Source organism: Myripristis murdjan, chromosome 10 (genome assembly GCF_902150065.1).
Source record: "Myripristis murdjan chromosome 10, fMyrMur1.1, whole genome shotgun sequence".
NCBI lineage: Eukaryota > Metazoa > Chordata > Actinopteri > Holocentriformes > Holocentridae > Myripristis > Myripristis murdjan.
This window is the reverse complement of record NC_043989.1, coordinates 13,570,942-13,583,798: the sequence shown is the minus strand read 5'-3', so window position 1 is coordinate 13,583,798 and position 12,857 is coordinate 13,570,942. Positions and strand designations below refer to the sequence as shown.

Sequence of the window (12,857 nt, the reverse complement as noted above, 5' to 3'; positions counted from 1 at the left end):
ATTAGCCTAAGAGCCCAAATAACTCCCTGTTTCCGTTTTTCTGTTCCTCTCAACAGATCCTACAGGAAACTTTTATGATGTTTGGCTTGTAATACACCTGTCTAATGCATTATACTGTATGTACATAATGATAATGGGTTGATATGATTTCTTCTTATCTAAAAGTTTTACTGTTAAACTTTGATATCAGGTTTAACAGTGGAATAAAACAAATGAAGATTTGGAACAGATATCCTCTATTACCACAGATTGCAGTTTTTGTTACATTTACTTTAATTTTAGCAGAAAATGTCGCTCTGTTGTGGATCATTTATGTTCGTCTATGTTTTCTATTCTATTATGCTGCAGGAGCACTATGAGGCAGTGATGCGGCGGACGATGGAGCGCAGCCAGAGAGTGGATCAGAGGCAGAAGAGGTGGTCCTGGGGTGGACTATCCAGCGACTCAGGTGGACGAACAGGTAAGGATCCATGCTCCCTCTGAAAAACACCTCCCTCACTGTTTCTTTTCTCTTTTCTGTGGCTATAGTTCAGCTTTTTCATTTCAGTGTGAATTTGATCATCAAGTTATACAAGGGCCCATTAAGTGACTTGATGTCTCAAAAAAAAGAGTTGCTCATGTAACATCTTCAAAACAAGATATGAAAGTACTCAGACTCAAATTACATTTGCTGCCTGAGGAAAAGTGCCAAGCTTGAAACTTATTGCGACTTAATTGCTGCCTTACCAAGCTTTGAAGTACTAGCTATTAATAGCACCAATGATAGCCAATACTTTTTGTATTCGTGTATCATAAGTAGGTTGTCACAATACCAGAAATTCAGTAGTCAATACCAATACCAGTGAATTTCCATGATTCTCTATGCCCATTTCGATACCATGGTAGAAAAAAAAAAATCCCATTTACTTCAACATACAGTCCTTTTAATAAAAGCTGTTGAATATTCAAGTATTTAAAACAAGTAATAAGTCAGCTGTAATTAAATAATAACTTTTTAGATTGCACAGAAATTCAGTTGCAGTAGACTTATACATAATTAGAAAAAGAAACAACTATTTAATGGGGAGCTTTGATGGCACCATTTAGATATTTTGTTTTGCAAATTTGTTAGTATCCCCTGAGCATCCGTCTCAGACACAAAATCCTTCCTGACAGCGACTCTTGCTGTGTTTCTTTTGGACAAACTAAAGCAGAGCTGCCGCTCCAGCTGCACCTGGTGGAGCCATGTTTCATGTGTGTTTGTGTCTTCTTTGCTGCACACTTGAACAAGCATAAATCGTATGCATACTGCCCCGTCAGTTCTGGAAGAATACGTTACAGCCTGCTGAAGGCTAAATCTAAATAAATACTAAATGTAAACAAGTACATCAGGTACCTACGTTGCCACAGAAAAATGGATACCGTCATTTTTTTTGACTATTGGCATCAACTTGGTTCCAAAGTTTCAGCGCTCATGACATCCTTAACCATAAGATTTTTCATCCAGTCTATTTTGAATTGGATTTCCATTGTATTCCATTCACAATGAGCATTCATGTAAAATTAAAAGATGGACAGGGAGAATTAAAGTAATACAATATATCAGTAATGAATATCAATAAATACACCCATATGAGGTGCATAACAGCAGGTTTTCCAGGTCAGGTTTTCGCATCCAGTGACTCAAACTCGTAAAATCCAAAATTTTGCATTAGATCTCAAAAATAATTTTGAAATGACAAGTGTAACTGTCTGTCTCGCTCTCACTCATACACATAGATGAGACATGACTTGTCTCCTCTATACAATAATTCCAGCTTGTTTAACAGCAAGACTGTAACCACTAAGATCAGTACACATCTTCTCATCTAGCAGCTGTAACTACGAAATACATGAACACAGCCATCAAGATTTACTTTAGTTGATCTTACAAGGCCAGTTTAGACCAAAGATTTACAACCTGACAGAACGTTATAGTTTTGTAAAGTGTTTGTTATCTACAGTCTGGATCTCACCTGTTGTCAAAAAGCAGTGTTATAAGGTGGTCCAATGGTGAAATGCAGGTTCGGAGGTGGGTGTTTGCTCTGTGTATTATCCTGATCAGTATTAGATATTTTATGTAGCATTTACTATGATACAGCTTTGTTTACCTCCACACCGATGGCACCAGTGTGTATCTGGATGCGCAAGATGGTAATTTGCTTTCAGTGGAAGTTTGACTGCGGAATATCTCTTTTGTAAATTTCTGACCACAGCGATCACAACATTCACAGTGTCACCTTGGGAGAAATTAATGTTTTCAACAGGAAGAAATTCTTAATTTCAAGTAAGAGAGTATCCATCTCCCTGAGTTGAAACAGTAAATAGTATGATGGAAAAATTTTATAGATGATATTGTGACATTCCGGTCCTGTGAAGGCAGCATGGAGCTGCACTGCAAACTATCTAGTTACAGAAAGCCTACAGAAACACAGAAGTAAAGTAGAGTTGTTGCTATGGAAATAAAATTTAGCCTCATTGGGGTAAACTTGCAGGTTTCATAAGGTTGCAAACTACATTCTTTTGCAAGTAGCTACAAGTTTCAACTTGTCGCGTCCTGAATCTTTGGTCGAAACTACCGTTAATATTCATAACTGATGTCAACATGTGTTGGAATGTTGTCAGAGTTGTTGTGAGCAGTGCTGTAAAAATCGGTCAGTTTACTGATGGTAGTACGCCAAGTTTCATGTCCTGTTCTCTACTTGTAAGGAGGATGTGTCTCATCTACTGACATTCATTGCTCCTCCTTTAGAGCTTTTTTTATTCCCACAGGAGACTCTGATGCCAGCGTCACATCACCAGTAGCTATAGTAATCTCCCCTGCCTCGCCAGAAAAGCCTCCAAGGAAGCAACAAGGTTTTGACTATTGATAATTTGTCCACCATTGTAGCAGCACAGCATGGAATGGCTCTGGCACTGAGACTCTAGACTGGTTACCTACTATTCTTCACACCAAGCCCCACCTGCACTCCTAACTGGCAGTATCTCACTAACATTTTTCCTCATCCTGAGCCTCTGTCCTGTGGGTGTGCACATTTTGGTTCACTGGATAACTGAAAAAGTAGCTTTTGGTTTCTCACTCACTCATTCACTTTCAAGCACTTCCAGGTCACAAGAGGCCAGGTCACATGGAAGCACAACCCCAACTTAAAAGGCACGCAAAACTCAAGACAACTAATATCACATCTGCTTCCTCTTGGCATGAACTTTCTAATGTTTTTGATGCTGTGAGTTATGCATCTGTTGAGTGTAATATTTAGCACAGCACACAGGTTTTTCCTACTCTTACTAACGAATGTGCTTGTTGGTAAAATGGAATGGCTTTGTTTTGGCATTTGGACATTTGACTTTGAAAATGTACACTTTTTTGTTGAAAATGTATTAATTCAAAATGGTGCCTATATATTGTGTATTGTACGTGTATTAGATCGATACATCTACTTTCATATGTATTAGTTTTAGACTTCTTAGAGTTTTAGCCTTCTTAGGATTGTTTGTCTGAGTTAAGTGTTTGGGCAGGGTATTAGGACCTTGCAAAACCTTGTGCTCCCTCTGTGTCTTTCCAACTGCCCTTTCCCATTGGCCAGCCTCCTGTGTAAACCCCTCCTCCCTTGTCTGTCTCTCCTCCACCCCCTTAGTGGACAAGCGCTCCACATCCACCATGAACCTGAAACAGCCGTCCGAGGCTGGTATCAACAAGCGCCTATCCTCCTCCTCTGCCACTCTTGTGAAATCTCCCGACAAAAGTAAGTCTCCTTCGTCTTTCCTTTCGTCCTCCCTCCTTTCCAGTACTGTGTCTTGGTGTCCTCCAGATTGTGTTAGTTATCAGCCCGTATCAACACGTTTGTCTGTAAGGATTCAGCCCAAAACATGCACTGAAATCTGGCACCCGTCTGAACTGTAGACAACAACAACCCACCTTCACTGCCAAGTGCTAAGTCTTAGCTCAGGGTGAACTCTTACCCCTCTCTTCTTCATATCCAGGGTTTGACACACAAGCTCACTGGAGCACAGACGGACTGGTAAACCAATCCCTTAGCACCCTCTCTCTGGATCCAGCCAATGATAAACCAGCATGACCTCCTGATTGAGCTGCATCCATTTACCTCACACATCTGTTATGTATGTTAGATCAGAGTTGCAGAATCACTAATGGTTCTAAGGACCAAACAGTGATCTGTTAATTAATATCCTCTGATTGATTCAGTGCTGTATTAGCCTATTTCTTTCAATTCACAATGTGCCACTGCCTGTTCTGATTTACAAGTGCATTTGACTTACAGAAAGGATAATCAGCATAAAGGGTTGAATCATATTTCTCCACAGATTTCTTTTCTTCTCTGAAGGCCAAGAGGGCTGCCAGGACCATGTGTCCTCTCTGATATTGCTGATTTCTCTCCTCAACCTCTCCACTCCTCTGTGTTTAATTCCTCCACCCATTTCCTCTTCCAGGGTTATGAATACATTTTAAAAAATGTAGGTACATTGGGTGGGGTGGGGGTGGGTTTGTAATAATAATTCACTGCAGCCTTGGTCCTTGGTGCTCTCATGAAGTGTGCGTGGGTGTGTGTTAATTTTAACAGAGGCATTTGTACCATTCAGAAGAAAAAGCGCTGTGTCGTTTCACCGTGAGTGTTTCATCATTGTCTCTCAGGTGTTAAACGGAGGAGCTCATCTTGTAACCGGTTGCCTAGCAATGGCAATGCTGCTCAGGCCACTAAGGAAGACAGCAATAAGCCTCAGGTGGAAAAGACAGGTGCAGAAGATCGCCTCGCCATCCCATACTGGGTTCTTTAACTACTGATACTGTGCACTGTTTCCTGAAGCATCTTTGTTTCCACAGGAAACAGTACATAACTTTCAACTGAAATTAGAAATAACCTTCCCAGTGGATGCATGGAGCTCAGCCACAGCTATGACAAGCATACAGCATACTGAAAAAATAGATACTGCTACAAGCTAATGGCTGTTTAAGCACTGATTAGTTTATGGGTGTTGTGATTAATCCTTTAGTTCTCTGTTCTAAATCAGTGATGAGATCGGGTAGAACAGTTTTCATGCTGCCTGTGTGCTTAGGCACAGTCTGTTTAAGTTTGTCAACTGCTGCTTTCAATCCTAACCTACTTATTCACATAACACATTGTAGCCAAATGAAATGCATATTACTTGTAAAGGTACTTTGGGGACTTCCTTGTAACTTCCTCGTTGTGCCTGATTGGCTGTAACCTGACTCTCCTGTCTGTAGGCCCCACCCTGAAGAAGAGAAGCTCCTCCCTCACACGAGTAGGTGTGGGCAGAGCACAGGCCCCTGCCAAGCCTGATAAGGGGACCTCGGATGACCAAGGTGGCTAGCATGAACATTCAAAAATAAGTTATTTATCGTTCTTACCTGCATTGCTCAGGCCTGCTGCTGTCAATAACAAGCATGCATCTCTGATGTCATCTGCTCAGTCACTCTGCATCCGTTCATTTTTTAAGTCCTCAAACTTTCTGCTGCAATGAGAGGGATATTTCTCATTTGGTTCAGTTGAGTCCCAAGAAAATATATGGGTCTTGAAACCTGCCCACTCTTCTTTCCATCTTTTTCCTTTTTTTGTCCATGTTGTCTTTGACACAGATGTTTCGCTTTTTGGGTCTCATTCATGAAACATGAGCAGAACACATTTGAGCAAAACACATTAACAGGGAAATTTACACATTTGTGTACTGATGACACGTTTAGTGTGTGTGTTCTGATATTCAATTCAAATTTTCACCTTTCTCAAACCAAAGAAACTCCACAGTTCATCTTTGATGTCATGACTAGTTTTCCACTACATAAAGCAACATTAAATAGACTACTGTGAACATATGCCTAGTGCCTACTTTTCCTGAAATTATTACATCCCACAAAAAAGCCATATTTTAAAAAATAATAATATTAATTTGAGGTAGATGCTATTTAAATTGATCGATCAATGTTCTTTTACTCTGTAATTATTGCTTTAAAAGGCTAAAATGTTACAAAGTATCAAACTATCTGGACCTAAATGAAAGTGAGCAGAAGTGGAGGGACATTTGCTTGCCAGTCACACCACAATCTAATTAGAGTTCTGTTCCCTTGAGCCTACTGGCTGGTGAATACTTTCAGTGCCGGGTATGATGTCACCGTCCCCATCTGGTACAATGCCAGATACTGACCAGTTTGGGAGAACACAGCAGCACTTGCTCCCTGGCCTTGTCCTGTGGCTTTCATATTAATTTGGTTGTCTGCAATCTGCCTTATGGTGACCAGTTTTTAAATCACTTTTAGCTTAAATTGCATAGTTCAGCATGATGGCATTCACCTGCTCCTTGATATTCATCTGTGTCTCATTTTTGTATGGCTGTGCATCTGCTGCTGAATAGAATTAAGTGTTAATTTGACACTAGCACAGAGTATTATTACCCTTTCTGCATCACTGTCATTCCTCTTTTCCAATTTTATGCACAAATATGCTCACAAATTTACAAATATTTCATGAATGAGACCCATTGACTATTGAACTATCACTTTAAACCAACTACTCAACTTACCTGCATCTTATTCCTCTGTCTGTGCTTTACTGTGAATTCTGTGCTGGTGCCTTATGTCTTTTTTGTCTAACACTTCCAGATCTAAGTGTTTTTTGTGTGGAAGCGTTCAGTGCCAGCTAATCTTGTTTCAATCTGTTTTAGCTGTTGTTTCTCCCAGCGTCACTCCAGGAATTGGTCCTTTGTGTGCCATGCGTGCAACTAACACAATGTTTTGTTTATTTGTTACAATGTTTTTGTTGTGTTTTTTCCCTCCCCAGATGACGTTATAGCTGGATTTAAGTCACTCGTCTTGTGCCTCAGTGTGGTGTGTGTCAGTGCCATCTCACTGTAGCATCCCCAGAGCACAGAAATGACCAGAGCCTCTGACCAGAGACTTTGTTATGCTATTAACCACCAATGCTTTTGTTTGTCCTATAGCTATGTCAAGTTGTACATGCACATGATGAGTAGTAACATTGTTCCTGTCCTTGGCCTAACACCTGTTAATAGCTATGTGTGTTTTGTGGTTAACCTGTGCACGAATGCAACACAGACATCATTCACACTGATGTGTCACTGACATAAATTAAAAACTCAATTAGCAGCATGTGTCTCTTAAAATACTGTTTTCTTAAACCTATATAGGCTTAAATAATCCATACACCACTCTCTTCATAACTGTAACCTCATCACTAACTAAAAAGTCAGATTCTCAACCAAGTGGCCCAGAGCAGCATGCTGCGCTGCCATGCTCCAGGGACCCAGCAGTCAACAAACAAGTCTGTCAGCAGCAGATGTCGTGTCTGTCAGGGCCCTAGAACGAAGTGTGACTCTGCAAGCGTCCTCATTTAAAATGCCAATTATAAGGACTCACAGCAACATCACCCCTTTTAACATGTTAACACCTTTAACACATACTTCTTTTATGATTTCCACTGTGCAGCTGAGGTCACAAAAATACCCTAATGGGGAATTGTTGATTCTTCTTTTTCATGGAAGCAAGAGCTCTTTGTTTCTGCTGTCAAATTGATGTCCACAGTAGTGCATTCATAAGATGCTGACATTTACAATACTGTCCATTGTGGAGCATTAAGCAAGCTGTGCAGTCAGCCGCCTCATTTTAAATTAATGAATCAAATTTGGCGCCTTCTTTATCTAAACTGTACAAGAATTTGCACAGTTGATGCTAAAGAGCACTTGCCTGGTCACAGTCACTTGCCTTTCCACTTTTAGTCCTTGTTCTGTTTGTCTCTTCACCTCCCTACCAAGTATGCCTCTCCTCTCTTAGGATTTCACTAATGGTTTGTTTTTCCCCATCAGCACACCTCCCTCTTCATCCAGGAACCACTGATTTGACCTTGTTGTCCATTTTGATTACTGTTTGTTTATTTTACATTATTGGACAATCAGTCTTTGGTGTGTGTCTCAATACTCTTCCATGGCTTCCTTTCCTTGCTGATTTTGACTTTTCTCATTATCCTGGATATCTTTGAAAAGTGAAAAGACTGTTGGTAAAGAACCCATTTAAGACTATTGAGACATAACCTTCGGCTTTTCATTTTGATTCTGTCTTGTTGGTTAAATCACATGGTGACTCCTCTGAACTTCACTCACTCCCCACCCCCTTCTTTGTCTTGCCCTCCTGTCCCCCATTCTTGTCCACTTTTCTTGGCCTACCTTTTCCCTTCTACTGTTTTGCGGGGTGATTTTTTTTTTTCGGTCGTGTAGCACGCAGGCCCCTGAGTGGCACTGTGGACGGAGGGGTCCTTAGTCGTCTGCTCACCCCCACCCAGGCCTCACTAGCTAGAAGCAAGAGTGCTGCCGTCCTGTCTGCTGAAGGACCAGATGCCCCAGGTAACCTCCACCTTGGAGACTCTCACAGAGAGAGGGGATGCCCTTATACAGGTCCCTGTCATCCTTCCTCACCTTCTTATTATCACTAGAAAGTCAGCCCACTAAATCCCATTATCAGTTAACTAGCTCTGAACTCACCCCATTGCCCTACTGCAGACCCTTAAACACTGCAGCAACAGGAACAATCCTCTCCAAGCTCACTGTGGCCTTGTGCTGTCGCTTTTGGTGCTAGTTGAATTATAGTCATGGCAGTAGCTGCATCGCTCTCAGCAGATAGAAGCCACTCTCGTGTTGACAGGCTATTTACGTAATGTACAGTAATTATTTGCAGTAAAGTACGCTCATGTGAGAAAGCACAGTCACACACTCTAAATATTGACACAAACCCGCACACACACACACACACACACACACAAACGCTGCCTGTGTCCAGCTCACATGCACTCTCAGATCTGACACAATTGACTGTTGTTTGCTGGACTGAACCAAGAGCGCAGATTTGGGTGGGAGTGTTTCTGTACGTCGGAGGAGCCTCCGGGTCCATGCCAAGAGATTTGCTATAAGCTGCTTACCTGTTGGTTCTGGTTGCGTGAGAATGAGACTGTTGTGTCGTTGCACGCGTTCTGGTCGTGACACCAGAGAGCTAGGGACTCTGGAGTGTTGAAAGAGTAAAGGCTGTAATTTATAGAACGTTAAAATCTTGAGTCACACCAATTAAACTCGGCTTGTTCACATTCCCACACTCGTTTTTAGGCTGGAGTTTATGTAGTAAAATATTCTTTGAAACCATATATGTGGGGTTCTCTGTTTGACTGGCTGACCTACATGCTCAAGATTCGTAAGTTGTTGTTTGTAGAATGGGATGGAAATAATCTACAGTACATAGACTGTGATTCAATATAGATATAGATTATATGTATTTTTATTCTCAGTTTAGACAACCCGTGATGAGTCCTCTGACCCTTCCACTGATGAATTCTCCCCTTTGTCTGTTGAGGTTTTTTTTTTTTTTAAAAAAAGAGCTGAAAAGAATCACACAGCATACCACTGACTCACAGCAAAACTAAAACTATATTCCCAGTCTTAATTTGAGGATGTAGTGTTTATAAACCAGTCATTACAACCTAATAAAAAACTATAGCTTGTCTGTTGACTATAGCCTGTGCAGAAACATTAGCAGCAACTGTGGCAGGCTGTGACAGGGTGAATTTCATCACTGCTGTAGCTGCTCAGCATACAGTCAGGATAAATTATAGACCACGTTTGTGATCTGGCACTAGCAGGGAGAGATCTCCAGGTCTCAGGATTACCACAGTTAATCCCTCAATCTGACACAGCAAATTTACAACCACTGGACCAACCTTATTTCCTCCACTAGCTGAATAGAAATTCTTAAACTCTTGAGGCAATGCTTTTAATGATTTTTTTTTTACACAACATTTCTAGTTAAGTCTGTCCAGTTTACATACAATGGAGATTAGCATTTCACCTCTTGTTTTGTTTGTGTCACATTCTTTGGCAGTAGCATTGTCAGCTTGTAGGATCACCGCTGTCAAAACCACAACAAATGCTACATTTACTGACTTATGGGGAGTTGGGAAGGTGGAAAAAACTACCAAGGTCTGAGAATGCTCTCATTTTTAAGTAATCATTCATGAACATAACAAGAGACACTATCAGCATCCAGCATGCATTTTGTGTTGCTAATGGCGCAGGTGTGTGTGTTTGTAATATATACATGTGTGTGCAGTGTCACTGTGTGTTGTACTGAGTTGGTGGCAGGTTTTGTGTAATATGTGTTCAGTGTTGCTGTGGTGGTGTGTACTCAATGCTGTGCTGTGGTGATTGGTGTTATGTCCAGACGCTTTGGCACCCACAGAGTGCCAGGTTCTCATGAGTCTGTCTCTCTCCATCCCCCGTGTCTTCAGTGACCCACAACCAAGCTGTTTGCTGCTAACGGTGCTATATCTAACACATAGCTTTTTTTTTTTTTCTGCTCTTGGTCTTTTACAAAATCACCCTCCTCCTTTTCTATCAGTCTGCTCTCTCTCTCTCTCTCTCTCTCTCTCTCTCTCTCTCTCTCTCTCTCTCTCTCTCCCTCTCCCTCTCTTTCTGTCTCTCTTGCTCTTTCTCTCCCCCTTTCTGTCCCACTTCCTCTCTCTCTCTTTTTCTCTTTTTTTCCTGCCTTTGCTCTTTGCTGCTTTGCTGCCCGACTCGGCTGCTTCTCCCACTTCCCATTGGTTGTGCTCCCCTGGTCCTGCGATGACTGTGTCCCTTACCAGAGTGTCACCTGTGTCCTCGCTCAGCCTCTGCCGGCCCCCTGCACCCACCGCGTGGACCCTTGCGCAGCCGCAGCATCGATCGGCAAAAGAGCGGCATGACCACCTCTGCCTCAGCTGATGCAGCCCTAGACCGCCCACTGGTAAGACCACCATGATAATGTTCATTTGATATCTGAATAACTGTAGGATAGTGTTTCTAGATAATTGTAGACTGACTGAGCCACGAAGGCCAGATGTTGAATTTTCACTAAGAGTACATTCTCTATCTAAGCGGGCATTTTTCCAGTTTTAGGAGACCACCACAGCCAAATTAATGAAAACAAAAAATATCTTTGTCAAAGTGGATAAGTTAGTTAGATGGCAGATATGGCATATGACCACTCATTGGCACAGTGTTTTCATTATTTAGTCTGCCTGGGCATTTTCTTTCAAACGTTATTTGACATGTGTTTTTCATATAGATTTCAGATATCATATTTAGGGTTGAAGCAGTTCCCTGGAATCTGTAAAAATGTTTTTTGCATACATGTGCGTGTAAGGGTGTCAGACCTAGCTACAGATATGTGGTGTATGTATAGATCTTTAACTTCTCATAGACCTGCACAGAATACCAGTGGATGGAGTAGCTGCCAGACTTGTGAGATTCTCACAGTTTACTTCAGCGTTGGGAGGAGAATCTACTTCTGATTTGTTATTTAAGTTTCATTTAGCAAGGCCAGTATTTTTTTTTTCTGTCATTGAAATCTCTCATCTTAGTACAAGCTAATGAAATTGTGACATTAATTGACGGATCTAAGTGATTAGTGAAATCAGATTCAAAGTCAAAGGACCACAGATGTAGCATTATGGGTACTATGAATTATGGTCATTGTCGTTCACTAATACACTTTTGGCATTTGGCAGTATTTTAGCATTACGATAACACAGCATTTTTGTTGCATCTTGGTTCCTGAATTTGATGCATTTCCTGTTGAAGCAGGATATTAGCATGGGACATACTGTAAAAAGTAAAAGTAAGGGTTTTGATATAAAAAATTCAGTGAAGCAAAAAATGTGTTAATGCATGGGCACTTAATGTTAAATAGGTGAATAATATAAAATTTCTGCCTGTATATCTTTGAAAACTACAGTGGCAAGGCCTGCCTGTTTTCAAGCATACGTGCTCCCAGAATTTATCTGAAATGAAAAATGTACTTAGTGTGCTGTTAAATATACCTGGGCAGGCTGCTCAAATATTAGCATGGTAAATGAAACACTGCTACAGTATGAAGGCTGTTAGTTGTTTGCATTTATTGATAGAGTAACCAGGCTTTATCTCCTGTGTGAGTGTTTCAGATGGTATCTCAATCCATATTCAAACCAGAGTCATAGGGTATTAGTTAAATGCATGTACATGCAAGTCTATACATAGGGAAGAAGAGTTTCTCGTTGGGGGGAAAAGGTCACTTATATTATCTAAAAACTTTGAAATTTGAATTACAGTTCAGAGAAAAGTTTAAAATCAACAATTAGAAGACTGTTCATGATGTAATTTTATCCCTTTAATCACCGGGCCTGAAGTGTAATTAAACTGAAGTGGTTTTAATACCATGAAAATGTCTTGCATTCTAGGCTGCTGGGAAGGTTTTGGCAATCCTCCTTGAAACTAATGGAATCATCCTAGAAAATCAGCAACTGACACATGAATGAATTGTTGTTAGTCTGTGGAAGTGAGGGACACCTTTACTAAAACCTGCCTAGAATCACAGATGAAGTCCAAAGAAACAAATTAATCTCTTTTTACTTTGGAACGACATTGCTCAGAGAAAATAAAGGAATGACACCAATGACACTGATTTTATATGCACATATCCGGCTGCATTTGCCTGTCAAACCATTTCTGTAGAATGCTAATCATAGGAAAATCTAAAGCCGATGCTCTTTGACCTTTGCTGGTCACTGGTAATTTGAATTCATACATTGCTTGGATTTAATTGAATATAGTTGACAAAAGTAGATTTGTTGGTGTTTTAGCTCTGGCTTACAGCTGTGATGTGGGTCTTTTGATGTTCTAATCCAGAAATGCATAGCTCTGTTTCCTTAACCACAAGCCTGCTATCGTCCCCCTTTAGGGATATGAAGGGACACATTGTCACAGACTGACACAATGGCACCCACAGTATCCTGATT

The 12,857-nt window shown here is 40.9% G+C and overlaps 1 protein-coding gene across 13 annotated transcripts in view; it reads left to right on the top strand.

Annotated features, from left to right (window-relative positions):
* map7d3 (MAP7 domain containing 3) overlaps nucleotides 1-12,857 on the top strand; it is a 37,491-nt gene that overhangs the window by 15,109 nt on the left and 9,525 nt on the right. Inside the window, exons 5-11 of one of the 13 annotated variants that reach the window (XM_030062655.1) lie at nucleotides 349-460; nucleotides 2,791-2,874; nucleotides 3,657-3,764; nucleotides 4,673-4,774; nucleotides 5,264-5,362; nucleotides 8,281-8,406; nucleotides 10,689-10,828. In XM_030062655.1, the coding sequence (XP_029918515.1) occupies nucleotides 349-460; nucleotides 2,791-2,874; nucleotides 3,657-3,764; nucleotides 4,673-4,774; nucleotides 5,264-5,362; nucleotides 8,281-8,406; nucleotides 10,689-10,828 (771 nt within the window). The remainder of the gene's footprint in view (nucleotides 1-348; nucleotides 461-2,790; nucleotides 2,875-3,656; nucleotides 3,765-4,672; nucleotides 4,775-5,263; nucleotides 5,363-8,280; nucleotides 8,407-10,688; nucleotides 10,829-12,857) is intronic. The other 12 variants (XM_030062656.1, XM_030062657.1, XM_030062658.1 and 9 more) reach the window with 12 other exon arrangements.